The sequence below is a fragment of the Amphiprion ocellaris genome, chromosome 8, assembly GCF_022539595.1.
Source record: "Amphiprion ocellaris isolate individual 3 ecotype Okinawa chromosome 8, ASM2253959v1, whole genome shotgun sequence".
Classification (NCBI taxonomy): Eukaryota; Metazoa; Chordata; class Actinopteri; family Pomacentridae; genus Amphiprion; species Amphiprion ocellaris.
Genome location: NC_072773.1, coordinates 18951544 through 18966972, shown reverse-complemented (window position 1 = coordinate 18966972; position 15429 = coordinate 18951544). Strand labels below are relative to the sequence as shown.

The following is a 15429-nucleotide window of genomic DNA, read 5'->3' as shown; positions in this document are numbered from 1 at the left end:
CCTACTCTGTTTGGCTCCACACTTGCTGATGACCACTTCCGGTCTCAGAAAATGAAAAAACGGACCTTTTTTCGTTTCTGTCTCTTACTGATTTTACTTTCTTGTTATTCTAAATATAAAACGAAAATCAAAGCATTTAAAAAAAAAAATCGTATATCCCTTTTTGATCATGAAAAGGAAAAACGCCTTGTATTTCAATTTTAATTTTTGTATTTTAAAACGAAAATCAAATAACCACTCGTTTTTTGTTTTTCAATACCCGTTTCAGAACGGAAAATCCAATTGCCAGATCCGTACACGGACCACTAGTGTATGTAATTTCTTTCCCTGCCTTGAGTACATTTACCTTTCATTACTGAAGGACATTTGCCTCATTATCATCATACCTTTTACTGTTCAATACAGGATTTTTACTTGCTTGTAATGGAGTACTTCACAGTGCAGCATTACTGTTACTCCAGTAGTTCCTCCTGATGCTGAACACTGAGGCAGACTTGTGTCTTTAAAGGGTTAACAGGAGGAGGCGCAGCAGCGGTCAGCTCGTCTGGGTGGAGTGAAGTTTAGACATGTACTATAACAAATTAGCCAGGAGGAGAGCTTCATGGCAGAGTGGAAAACACTCAAAGAGTAGAAAACATCCGTAGAAGACAAAGACAAAACCGCCAGAGACGCTCCGAACAGCGAGCGGAGATGAGTGATGTGACTGAAGAGTCGCTGCTGGATTATTTCTACTCGACCGGAGGCAATTCAGGCAGAGTGAGAAACGCAGATATACTGAAGACATTTAAGCCTTTCATTGGCCACAATGACCTGCAGCTACGTGGTAAGTATCGATTGGTTGCATCGTGGATTTAACGCAGTGAAAATACTAGGCCGAAGACGGGGAGACGAAACGTGATGCGGCATCATGAGGCTCTGTGGTGTGAGATGGCAAAAATCTGAGGCCACCTCGTGTTTGCATGACAGTCCTGATCTTTCCACTAACACGCATCCCTCTGAGTCAGCTCTAACACTCGGCTTTTACGTGCTTTCATTGTTTGTGTCGCCCTGCACACATCTGGTTTGCATTAAAAAGCCCCTCCAAAGACTTGCAGCAGAAACTGTCATTTCCTCCCTCAGGCCAGTTGGTGACTAAACACAGGAGCAGAACCAAACCATCACCAGAACATGTCACCATGCAGAGTCACATGAAGCCCTGTGGCCCCTCTCACACACTGCAATCATTTTTTTTCTCTGCTGTTGCTCTCCACCCACTAACTCTACACACTTATGCAATCCTGTCCTGAATCACTGCTAACGCCACAACTCTTCTCATATTTGACGTCTACTGACAAATGTTTTCTGGTTGTGTAACTGTTTGTGCTTCTCTCCTGGGTCTGCCTAGATAAAACTGTGCGGTCTGTTGCAACAGAGCTGCAAGGAATCTCACTTAAAGGATAGTTTATGGCTGTTGAGGGAGAAGAAATACACAACTGTCCAGTTAGAAACTAAAAAAACAGTGCTTCTAAAAATTAAATGCACAGTATGCTTAGATCTCTATTGAGGAATTTTGCTGCTGCAGCCTCACTTCATCTGATATGACCAAATAGCATCTGGAGACTATTTTAATGGGCAAATATTTAAAGCATAAAGGCCAAAAACTTGTGGTTACAGTTTGTAACACGAGAGAACTTGCTGCTTTTCTTGATCATGGAAAAACTTCCAGTAAATATTCTAATGTTTTCAGACAAATCAGGACTTTCAAGGACACACATTGAATCCAGGGGACTGGACATTTTTTCAGTTTTCTGATGAAATACTACTACTGCTATACTACCAATAATGACTAATCAAGGAAATCAATATCCAATATTTGGAACCAATATACATTTCTGGTTGAAGAGAAAATCTTGGAAACAAACGTCAACAAAAAACCACATTGAACAGCATTTCTCTATTTATGTTTTACATTTGTTTGGAGTCGAAGAAGCTGGAAACTAAATCAGCTGTTCGTCAACCACTAAAAAAGAGAAGAAACAAAAGTTTGGCATTCTGAGAGAAAATTGGAGAGACGTCTTGCGGAATTATGTTCAAATGGGGAAAATTGGAATTATTATTCCATGTCAGCTGCTATCAGTCCTGTTTTATGCTGTCCGGAGAAGAAGACGATGAAAGAAACATCTGACCAGTCACATGTTGTAACATGAAAATCAATTTAGAAAGGATCTTTTCATCTCCCATGAAGTGCATTAACTCTCTTACAATGATAATAATGATATAAAAAACACCATGCGCCGGTATAAAACCCATTTTTAAAACTTTCAGAACAGGGAAAAAAGAGAAAAAAACAACAACAAACAAGAGTTCACCATAGTATACATATTACAGACACAGTGGGTCCAAGATACAATTCACAGCACCAAAATAATAGCACCATAATAATTACATTTCCAGAGACAATGAAATCTGGTCCCTGTGGTTATGTTACGCTTTGGACAGTTTAGAGCATCCTCAAACTGTCCAATTAAAACCCTTTTTATGCCAAAATCTGGGAAGTTTTTCCAATTTTTGCCATTTCCATGTACTTTTCTACCTCAATACTTCAAAAATCCCATAAAAATACAATACGGCTATTACTCATGATGGGTAACCAGTCAGATGGTGCAATGAGGAGCAGCTGCATCAAAGTCAAAATAGAATACAGAGAGTTGTTATTTACAGCCTTAGCAAACACATATACAGTGTTGTATAGATGACATTACAGAGAGAGTTACACATCAAAAAAAGTGCCTCAACAGGAGACACGCTCATTATCTTCTACTTGGAGGACCAGATATGGTTTTTATAGCAATTTAAAGAAACTATTACATTCATATTAATGCTCACCACAAAACAGAAACAGTCCTTTGGTTGATCCTGGGAGAGCAGTGCAGGGCTCCACTCCATTGAGGATTGAAGAAATAGACAGCACAACAAATGACAGCCACCAAAATGAAAATGAAGCTAAAGTGACATTTCGTCTCCAAAACGTTTTCTGCAGAAACATGATTAGAAGAATGTGGTGAGACAGTATCAGGTTCTCTGAATACATCCAGGCCTGAAAAAATAAATACAGGTACTGGTGGGGAACCATGTGTTTACCATTTGTTTTACTTTTAGAATTTCAACTTTTGTGGAATGAAATCTTTATCCGGCAAGTATGTGTACTCACACAAGGAATTTGACCTTGGATCAAGTGTCTCATAATACACAACAGTGTTCAGGGAGAAATACACACATGGATATACAAAACAGGGACAACAAAGCTGTACAGGGATCCCTAACATAAACCTGACTGTTAGATTTATACATATTTATACATAACAGATTCAGCTGTTTGTGTAGCTTGTATACAGGTTGTACAGAGATGTAAATGTGCAGTGAGTGTTGTAATAAATATTTAATAGATAATGAAATAAGCTCCTTTATACATCACTGAAATGTTTATTGATGAATGGCAGCAACACAAGCAGAGAAGTGTGTTCAGACTGGCTCAGTAATGGTCCACAGGGCTGTTCTCAAAGGCGAGGTGTTGCACAGCTTCCCAACATTTGACAACTGATTTGACTAGATAGCATCATGTTATAGATGATTGACAGATGCTCTCTAAGATGAAACCACTACAGACTACATCCTCCTGCAACAAACACTGTCTACACCTGATTGGACGAATGCTTTCAAACAGAACCAATGTTGCCGCTCCTTTGCAAGGTTTGATTATATTATGCAATGTGTTTAATCATTTGATGTGAGAAATAAGCCACACAATTGCTGAATCTGTCTTTATAAATGAGTTTAAAAGTTTTTCCTGAGTTTGCAGAGGTGCAAGGTGACGGCTGGACACCCCTGATTTGCAAAAGTTGCCTCAACCGTAACTTTATGCAAATGAGGAGCATGAAATATGGCGCCCCGTCTTTTGAAACACATGAAACTACCAGAATGCATTGCATTGCTGCTTTCATCGACCATGAATCAGAGCGCAGAAGTCATAGATCCTATAGACATATTAGCTGTTTGCTAAGATTAGCCACTTGAAGCTACAGATCAGACTAGACCACATAAAGCTGAGGTGGTATTTTAGCTCAGCAGTGTAGCATTTTATGGCTCATGAATTACATTTTATTTGTAAAAGGAGAATACACATATCCTTCTTTCAAAAGTAAAGTTGTGCAACTGTTTTGTTGTTTTTTAAATATTAGACTTTATTGCTACAGTTGCTATAGGTAGGTTTACCCAATAAACTGGCAGCTGAGAATCTCATCCTGGTATAACCCTGAAAAGATGAAGCATCCAAGAAGGAATAATAACAACATATGTGTCGCTAAATTACAGTTTTGAGCTCGTACTGATCTAACCGCTCAGCAGTGCCTTCTGTACCTTTGGCTCTGTCTGAAATACAAACATATTTCAACCTCCTCCAATGATTATCCAAAGTGACCTTGCGCTACAGTTGCCAGCATGTACTGTCCAGATGCTATGTCAGCACTGCAGTTGTTCACAGAGGTTTAAAGAGCTGTCCTGATACTCTGCCATCTGACACCAGCGTCCAATTAGAAAAGTGCTTCCCACACATTTAAATTCTGTCGTAGCATGTGGTCGCGGCTTTCCGTGTTGTAATTGTGATGATAGTGTTTTAATCATAATTAAGTCCACATGCATGACTGGATATGGACCTCTAATGGGGGTGCTTTTTCATCAGATCGCAAAAAGTGGGGCATGGTGGGAGGTGTAGCGGTGCTCGTTGGGAGGAGGACGTGGGGAGGCTGCATGTACATGTGTGCGATTGTGCGAGTTGCTTGTTTGTGCAGACCTCTGGCTAATAAATGACTAGCACGTATGCTATGTTACTCCCTGTGCTAAGTGAGGAATTCTTTTGTTGAGGCAGATGTAAGTGGCCGCTTCCTTTGGGTTTCCTGTTGTTGGGGAGTCGTGCAACTGTCTCAACGTTCTTTCCGTCCACATCAGGAAAAGGAAACATTTCAATTGTCCTGAGCTGCATGTCAATGCATACCTAGGCATGAATGAAATACCTATGCCTGGAAAATGCTTGTGAAGACCTCTGTGAAAAGTCAGAATATGTGCTCACTGGTATAAACAAAGGACAGAAGTCTGATGAGCTTCGTCATCTGTAGCAATGATTCACTTTTTTGCCTTTGGGGACGCACTAAGATCTGTTTGGCTCTGGAGGGGAAATATTTCCTCTCTCTTTAGATTAAAGATAGTTGAAGCAACAGTTTTTCTCTTGCAGTATAAGCTGCAGGGTCAACCTGACATGCACTGGTGGGGACCTCCCTCGTCTTCCTTCTTACTTTAGATGAAGTAACAGAAACCAGCAGCTCGTCCAACAGACTGTAACTCACAAACCAAACATACACTACACTCTCAAAAATAATGTTTGGCCTCAACAAACGCAAACAAGAAAAGCACTCAGAGATGGCTCCGTCTTTGTATCATTTCCGACGGATGAAATCTTTAATAAAAAAAAATCACCTTGTGCTGAGCACAGGTGTGTGTTATGCATATGTATGGATTATGTACAGATACCCAATCATGTGATGTAAATATGTGGCAGGCGGTGGGAATTGATGGGACTCGGTAAAACCCCCACAATTTTATCAATCATTCCTTGTATCATATCATCACCTTGTATCAATTGTTCAGTGCTTATCACAGATAAGTCCCAATAAGTCTGCAGCAGTGGATCTGTAGTAGGATTGCAATCATGTGATCATCAGCAGGCAGCTGACGTAGCGTTCACTTGTAGTCATAGTTACAGTGACAACGCGCTGCTATCTCACAATGATACGGAAATCTTTACAAAAATCTGTGGATCTAGACTATAAGTCGCATCACTGCCAAAATCTAGTGAGGTGGTCCTTGTGTCATTTCTGACCTTCCCTGAAAATTTCATCCAAATCCGTTACTGTTTTTGAGTAATGTTGTGCACAGACAAACATACGTCGATCGTCACATAACTCCGCCACGTTCCTTGGTTGAGTAATTAATGCATCAGTTTGCATCAGTCTCTTTGAGATATAAAAACTTTCAGATTTCAACTCAAATAATGTTCAGCTAACAATTTCAAGGGTCAATTCCATCTCAAATCATCTGCTCAACAGTCTCTGATTTGCTGGAAATTTTTACAGGAGAAGATATGGATATTTATAAGGATATTTGTGAAATTTTAGATTGATATACCAACTATTTTATGAGATCATTAAAAAAACAAAAAAAAAAACAGTTGACCCATCAGCAAATTTTTATACTTGAAAGATAAATGAAATTGTAAGCGTTATTTCTCCTAATCCAATTGATTTAGAATCTACAATATTGGGCAAGTACATTGAATAGTATCTGATTATCAATGAGCTAAAACTGTCATGAAAAGTTCAATCTTTGAGGACACATGAATAAAAAAAATACATGATGCAGAAGTCAACTAGTATTTTTTTTCTTAATTGTATGTAGTTGCATGTCACAGTAATATAAAACTGAACGTATACAATATATTAACATGGAATATTTGGTTACAAATATTAAAGAAAGCCATTTGCCTGTATCTTTAATAGCAGATTGAGAAAGTATAATAAGCTCTACCACAAAAACAGCAATATTGATAGAGAACCTTATCTAAGCACAACAGAGTTCTGGAGTCTTAAAATAGTTCTCTAAGTTTAACAGTGAAAGTTTTAGACTTTTATCCTTATAATTCCTGAGCTATTGTCACCAAAACTTGTCCGCAAATGTAATGTGAAAAGAAACGTGTTGAAGGTGGGTCAAAGAACATTGAGAAAAATACCCTTAACTTTCTCAGATACCATCTTATCCACACTTTATGATGAAAAGGTTCAAGCAAGTCAGAGATGGTTGCACAGAAAGCTGCTGATGATCTGCGATGGAATAATCCTTAGCTTACCTTGACTTAAATTTTGTTTTAAATGAACTAATGCAGAATAAGAGTTTAAATTCCACACAATATTAGGTTTATGCAAGTACTAACATTATTATGTCAACCCGACCTATTAGAACAATGTTTGCAGCTTAAAGGCTTATCTAAATTAGAAAATCAACCTTTTAATCTTGTAACCGTGCATTTAATTAAATGGTGGGAATTGTTCCTTAAATTGCCTTTAAGAGTATAGGGGAAACAGACACATTTTCCCTGCATCTGTATCTAGAATTATCAGTCAGTTATTTATGATCTATTGTACAAACCATCCTTGGGCATTCTTTTGTTCGTGCTTCATCTTGCCACCCACACAGCAAAGCTTAGTTTGTGCAGTTTTCTTTAATCCTTGTTGGACTTTTTATGTTTTGGAACCATTCTTGTATCACTGACTGTTCAACATTTGAAGCTATATTTAGTTTCCAGTTTTTCACCTCAAATTCTTTCCTCTGCAGCTAAATACAGAGAGGAATTCAAGCTCATCATCGACCGGATCGCTGTGGTGAAGTCAGAGAATGTAAGTAAACTCTTCAAATAGTTTTACCTTTTGTGGGAAAATCTGTGCTCTCATGGATTTTCTAGTCATATTTCTACACTGAGGCATTACCAGGCTACTGTGTCACTGCTATGAAATGTTCAGTTAAACTGCTGTGACTAAAACTAGGAGTTGGTATATCTGTTTTTTTACAGAACCGTTTGTACCCACTGGTCTCTCCCAAGAGACACCAGCTGCAGTTTTCAAGTTTCAGGAAACTGTTTTTATGAAATATTTGCACATTATGACTACATGTTCCAGTAAGAATAAACAGACCAAACCCAGTTGAGTTCTGTCAGATGACATTGTAATGACATTGTGCATTCATCTTCAGTGTAGATTTCTGAGCTGTTTCACACACAGAGCCAGAATTTATAAGCTGCAGTAAAATTATTTTGAGTCACGAGCTCAATTTTTATTTTACTGTAAACGTCTGATCTGTTTACTAAAGTCCAAGTATTTTTCCTTCATATCATCATTTTATTGCAGATACTTGGGGGTTTTAGAGTCTCACAGCAGCCAACAGCAGCCTGATTAGTGTGTGCATTGACTCTTCCCATAACTAAATATGCATGCAATTCAGACTTGTGCCATGTTGAAAAGGAAACATAAATGTTTTCAGGTCTGACCTGTTAACATTCCTTTATGGAAAAGTGAGCATGATGCTTATTCAGATATGAAGGCAACACATGCAGATGTCATCAGAACACCACAGAAAAATGCATGTGTGACAGAGCCTCTGTGAAGCATGAAGATAGAGACTTGGAGACAATTAGCTCAGCTCTCTGTTCAGTGCTAGTTAGAGCAAAGATCAGTGCATAACACCATACGACAAACTGTGATACTAAAGCCAGAGTAGCTGTTTTCCCTTGGTTCCAGTCTTTATGTTATGAAGCTTATTGTGTTGGAGGTTTCGCTTCATACTTAACTGACATATCTGAGATTCGTAGTGATTTTCTTATTGACTTATCAACATTTTTCACCAAAGCGGCGCAATGCATTTCCAAAGATGTCAAACTATTCCTTCAACCTCTTAAGGTCAAGCTATTTTTTGCAAAAGACTTTCATCCAGTCAGCTAAAACATATATACAAGCTATCAACAACAACAAAAATCTCTCTACTGTTTGAAAAAGTAAGCAGTGACTGGAAAGCTGAGTTTGTAAGATCTTTGCTTGATACCAGAAACCAGTCCTGTCATACTCCAGCAGAATTTATGTTAAGCTAAAAACAGACTCAGTTAATTTAAAATAATATGACAAATGCCATTCAGAAATGTACACAACCTCATGGTGGTATCTTTAAAGGCCTTGTTCGATTTGATTGGAGATTCAAAATTCAAAGATATTTAATGTACAATAAGATAGAAACAGAGAAAAGAAGCAAAACTTCACATTGAAGAAGTAGTTCAGATAAGCTAATAAAACAGTTTGATGGTCATTTTAGCCCAAGTGCAAATAAACTAACTTGACCTTTTACGCTTCATAACTGGCCTCAAAATCCTTTACAAATATACAGCACAGCAGAAGTATGATGACCACACAGTAAATATGAGAAACTGTGTCTGATAGCTTCCAGTGAGACCAGGGGTGTCAAACTTTTAGTTCAGGGGCCTCAAACAGTCCAATTTGATTTGAAGTGGGCTGGACCAGTAAAATCAGAGCATAATAACCTCTAAATAACCACAACTCTGAATTTTTGTCTTTGCTTTAGTGCAAAAAAAACTATTCTGAAAATGTTCACATTGAATGAAATATCTTTTTACAAAAAATATGAACAACCTGAAATTTCTTCAGGGAAATACAGTGCAATTTCAACAATATTATGTCAGTTTATCATTGAAACAGTACAACTTACAGATCACAGTTTATCTACAAAGGCACAAAACATTCAGTCGGGAGGTATCTGGAACTGAATGATGTAGTATTTCACTTTATGATCAAAACAGCTTGTCAAGATCTAGAAATTATTTTAAATTTACATTCATTTCCACATCTGTTTAGTAATCCTGACCACCACACCACAAAACACATAGAAGTTGTCTCAGTGCATCAAGTTGAGGTTCCTTCTCAAATGGAATTTCCCAATATTGGAGGTTTCATTTGGTACAACGAGGCTTTTTTTTCATTTACCCTCTGCTATCCCTACCCAGATCCCAACATGTCTTTTTCTTTTTTTTCCCTCAAGAAAGGCGCGCGCAGCACTGCGTTGCAGCCAGAGCTGTCATTGGCAGGGCAGCTCAAATGTAATTTCTCTTGTGGATGAATAAAGTATGTCTAAGTCTAAGTCTAACAATATGGTTCCAAAGCTGCTGACTGACATCATATTGCACAATGTTCAATGTCTTTCAATATTTCCACAAAAACTATTCATTTTCACTCAGTAAGTAATCCTTTTTGTCTCTGTCATTTTTACGCTTTGCCAGATTGGACTTCTAAAGGCATGTGGTTCTGCTTGACTGTCTGTCACAGGGTGAGAAGTATCTAATCCTAAAGAAGAAATACAGGCACTTGTTGCATGATCGAGACACCAAACATCAGGGGACAGATGGGGACCGACAGAGACACCAGAGCCCAGCCAGACCACCAGCCTCTGTACAGTGGGATTCATCATCTTCTCCTCACCAGAAGGAACAGAGGGATGAGGCGATGCTATGTGGAGAGTCTGACGGCGCGACAGAGGTGAATTTAAAATCCGCTTGATATTCTGTGAGACTAACAGGATTCAGCAACAACACTGTGCACTGAAATGCTAATTCTGCTATTGCCTCAGCTCACCATGTTCACTCTTTATATGAGTGACGTATTTATTTCCAAACAAGGCCTTCTTTGTTTGTGTTCTCCATCTTTTCTTTACAATCTCAGTGTGTGTCAGCCTTTAATGATAGTTTACACAGAGAACCACTGTGGATGAGAAATAAAAAGCTATTTTGCTTCAGCAAATCTGAGTTAGCTGCTAGGAGAAGACAGAAGGTCAAAGGACTTATGTCTTTACATAAAGGGCAGAGCTGTTTAAATCTAATGCAAAAAAAGCACTGGACAGTTGTTAGAATGAACACTTTGTGCCGGTTTAATGCACTTTAATCCCTCTGGAGGTACTTTTACATATTGTTCATGCAAGAAACTTGAGCATTTAATGAGAGATTTGGAAGATTTAATCTATGTCATTCTGCTTGTTGAGTGCCTTCACACATGCTTTGTTCAAACAGGCACTAAAGCAAACATTATCTGTCCACACCCAGATGGTGATCAGTGGAAAGCAGCAAGCAAAGTGCTAATGCTGACTGTTAACCAGCACTTTCACAGCTGAATGTTTGGCCTGTTGACACTGAGATCACAGAAACTTCATCGCACATCATGTCTGTTCTTCTGTAGGACCAGCAGATTCTTCCTGCCGTCCAAACCCAGGATCCCTCGACACAAAGCAACGGGGAGGATGAGCTGGACAGAGACTCGGGCTCAAAGGTGACAGTTTGGCTGATTTAAGCTCCTTTCAGAGATGCACTTCTTTCTGTTTTTGACATGTCGACTTCATGTCGGAATGCACACCCTGCTCACTTTTCTGTAAAAGTTGCAATCGCAATCTTTTTGTATCTTTTTTTAGCATGGTATAAGTATGAACCGCACCATCACATTAGCAAATGGGCGTGCACAAGAAACGGTACTTGGAGTTGTGTGATTTTGCAACACGTTTTAGCACTGTTACGACCCAGCTGAAAACTAACACAGAATTCTCTAACAGTGGTTCTTCCGTCACAGTTCAAATGTCCCTAGCAAACTTTTACCCACCAGAAACACAAATATTCACAGGTTCCTCTGACAGCTCAACTTGTTCTATTAAGAACTACAGCCTTGAATGAGCCTTTTATACATCAGCTGGAACTGTGATTGGAGGCAGTAATTCCTTCTGCTCCAATCCAGCTTCGGCACCAGCAGTTGTGGGCGGGGCAAGAGCATGAAGGCGGGGCGAACGAAGGTGCAGGATGGGCTTGCAGCTGAATGCAATGCAGGTCTAACAGAGGAGGGGAGGAGCGCAGCGGCCCAGGGTCGTAACAAGTACCAATATTGCTTCTAAAACATGACAAAAAGCAAAATCCCCAAACACCTTTCTCACTCAATTTGCTCTCCAGTTTCATATCTATTAGGCTACAAATTGAAATGTCCAGTAATAATAAAACCTAACCACCATAAAAACATATAGTAACAGCTCAGCATTACCCACCAAAAATGAGTGTAATTGTGTTGTTTCCACAAGATCTTAACAGAAGGTTCAGTTTAGTTTGTTGCTTCCACGAGTCTTTCCTTTTAGTTTATTAACATCAAACAGCAGCAGGATCCATATGAGCATCTCCAAAGAGAGAGAGTGACCTGCATTTGCGTACGTGGAACAATGGAACAGCAGTGCCCATAACATAATTTGTTACCTATAAATTATCCCCAACATGGAGTCAGGATCTGTACTGTCCAGTCTCGCGTGGATAACAAATATTGTCTGAATCCCGTAGCTCTTTCCGGCACTGTGGTGGGGATGTCTGAATGAAGCCGTGAGGAATATTAATGTAAAAGTGATGTCTGAATGACAGAATGCTGTCTTTGTAACAGATGGTTGAAGCAGGAATTTTAAATATCCCATATCCAAGGACTTTAAGGGCAGTGTGTCGCCTGGTAGATGCTGGCACAAAATAACCCTATTTGTGCTATTTGCCAACTTGCATAAATTGAATTCTGGTCACCGCCATTTACAAACACATGTAAGCATGTGTGTTGTAGTTAACATTTAGTTTGAGGCTTGATTGTTTCTTTTCTAGTCAATCACAGCAGAAATTTGATGCTGGGGTTTAGAGCTAAAGCTATTGGTCCACTAATGGGCAACACAATGTACCTGCCACAATCTACACTAATGGTTTCAGTCATTTTATAATCAAAAATGTCAACAATTAACTGCTTTCTGTGATAGTATATTGAATATTTTTAGGTTTTGAACAAGAAAAAGCAATTAGAAGACATCACCTTTAGCTCTGGGAAATTATGATTAGTTTTTTATGGACAAAACAATTAACAAGGGAAATAATCGGCCGGTTGATTGATAAGGAAAATAATTGTTAGCTTGGTTTAACTGGTTTAGCTGCAGGATATGAGGTTATTCTGTACCTCTTTTCGCTAAAGTCCATAATAGTCTGTCATCACACTACAGCACAAACATGGAAACAGCATGAAGGGCCTGTCAGATTGAAGCTGCTTAATCTTGGTCTTCATGTATGGGAACCTCCTGTGTAGCGATGAGGTGGAGACTATATTTTTAAAGGCGCCTTATAAATATGTGTGACATGAATTAATATCAAACTGAGTGACTTACATGAAAGAAAAGTCTTTGAAGGAGGAATTTTCAGAATCAGTACTTCTTGGGGCTATACTGACAACCAGTGATTATCAATCAGAGGAACTTGTAACTAGAGATGTAACATAATTACCCGTCTGACTGTGATAATTTTACATCATCGTTAGGATCGTTTCCATTCAGTGATATAAGAACAGCAACATAAAACTACCAGAAATATTTCAGTTGTTATTTCCACTTTGTTTTCAACTGTTTGCACCCTGTTGTTCAGTTAATGTCTGCAATTGCTAATCTTGAGGTGCCTGACTTCTAATATTTCATCAACCGCTTATCAATGAGCATCTATTCACATTAACATAATGGATTTAGCTGCTGATTAACCCCAATTATTTGTGTGACAATTTATTATCAACTAAATTTTTATAACCCTGACAGCCCGACTTGTAGCCAAGCAGCTATTTCTGCAGTTGCCAGTAACTTTGTGACCATGGAGGTAGCTACCTAGTTTGTCATTTATTCGATTAAAGTAATGAAGCCAAATTTGTGTATGAGTAAGACATCAAAAAAAGTATAAACTGCCGTTGAGCTGATTTTTTTATGCTTTTACTGCCTTAATATTCAATAAAGTACCAGCTACAATCGGCTGACTGTACAGAACACATCTCTGACCAACCTGAGCTGGTTAAACCACCTGTGCAACACATGCAGCACTGTAGTGTCCAGACTACTAGGAAAGCAAAGAAATAAAGCTGGAGAGATAAAAGTGAATCATTGACAAATGTTTGAAACATGCAGCATCTGCTTCTGCACATATGAGTAATATGAATGCAAACATGAACATACCGATTGAAAATAAGAGGAAGATTTGGCCTAAACTGATTTTTATAGGATGTATCTATAAATACAATAGTAATCACAGTTTAAGTAGCAGAATTGGACTCCAGGAGAAATCTCTAAGGATATGGCATAGTGTTTAGACTGTCTGGTGTTACTGTTGTAGATACTAATGGATTATATATACACTACCGTTCAAAAGTTTGGGGTCAACCAGACAATTTCATGGTTTCCATGAAAACTCACACTTTTATTCATATGCTAACATAATTGCACAAGGGTTTTCTACTCATCAATTAGCCTTTCAACACCATTAGCTAACACAATGTAGCATTAGAACACAGGAGTGATGGTTGCTGGAAATGTTCCTCTGTACCTCTATGGAGATATTCCATTAAAAATCAGCCGTTTCCAGCTAGAATAGTCATTTACCACATTAACAATGTCTAGAATGGATTTCTGATTCATTTAATGTTATCTTCGTTGGAAAAAAATGCTTTTCTTTCAAAAAGTGACTCAAAACTTGAATGGTAGTGTGTATATAACAAATAACACATAAAAGGTAATGTAAAACGCTGTTTTGGCATCGAGTGTGTCAAAATCTTGGATCTTATGGTGTATATGGCCATAAGTGTAGCTTAAGTGTAGAGTTTGTACCCCGTTTTCGCTACATCTAACACAATCCATGTTTGACTGTTTTTTTTCAAAGTTTTAAAATCTTTTGTTCATATAAATTTAAAGTTGTTCAAGACATTATTCTTGTCAAACCAAACTTTTGCAGTAATTGCTGCTGGTTACTGACACCTTTTCAGTTTCATTTTAATTTACTTCTTTTAACTTATCATAATGAATTACTAAGAGTTCACCGATGGTTCATTTTCAACATTTAATTTTCTCAACCTCAAAACCTGCTGGTGGATTTGAATAGTATATTGTTGTTTTTAGTTTTAGTGGTCAAATTTACACCATTTATCAGAGGCAGAAATTGTGGAAACAGGAAGAACAGTCAGATATTAAACTCTCCGATGGTCCCTGAATTATTCATCTGCAAGGTGCCATTTCAATGAAAAATGTCACCAAATCAAGGCTTCAAATTGTGATATTTCATCACAGTAACTTAGTTTGACATGTCTGGTTTAAAAAAATGACAAAAATAAACCTTTGCTCTAACCAGATTCTGTAGAAAACGTAAAACTCTGTGCACCCTGAGACAAACAAGAAGCAATGACTGACTCAGCTGCAACCAACAATCACAAGACAAAAATTCAGGGACTTGAAAAAGCAGCTGAACTGCAGGTTGTTTTCACAAGTAGTAAAATATCTACAGGATGTAGGGTCACCTTTTCTCCCAATGTTTGTAACACCTGTGGGCAGTTACAGAAGTTACACTATGATTTCTTTCTTTCTGCATGATTCATGGCGTTTTAACTGTCATACTACACAGTAGACATTTTTGAGTTTTCTCTACTGCTAGCCCTGGTTGTGTTGTTTCCATAGCAGCACATGGCTTTATACTGTGGTAAAAAAAATGAGCTCACAGTGAGTAAAAATGTGACAGGAGCAACAAACAACCAGAATCTACTTGGTCTTTAAAGGATTCATTACATTTTTACTGTACTGACTCCCAGATCAGCACCGTCACTCCAGTGGTTCCTCCTTTCACCCACCAGGTGGTGCTAAGTAAATTACCTGGATTTGTAACCCACAGTGTGTCAAATCTGAGTGGGAGGAGGACCTGTCCAGGGAGAATCTGCATTTAAA

The 15429-nt window shown here is 38.4% G+C and overlaps 1 protein-coding gene across 1 annotated transcript in view; it reads left to right on the top strand.

Moving 5' to 3' along the window:
* The first annotated feature begins 532 nt into the window (after nucleotides 1–532).
* LOC111566229 (ankyrin repeat domain-containing protein SOWAHA) overlaps nucleotides 533–15429 on the top strand; it is a 29646-nt gene continuing 14749 nt past the window's right edge. Inside the window, exons 1-4 of the mRNA XM_023266722.3 lie at nucleotides 533–823; nucleotides 7420–7481; nucleotides 9969–10178; nucleotides 10872–10961. Of these exons, the coding sequence (XP_023122490.2) occupies nucleotides 691–823; nucleotides 7420–7481; nucleotides 9969–10178; nucleotides 10872–10961 (495 nt within the window). The 5' untranslated portion in view covers nucleotides 533–690. The remainder of the gene's footprint in view (nucleotides 824–7419; nucleotides 7482–9968; nucleotides 10179–10871; nucleotides 10962–15429) is intronic.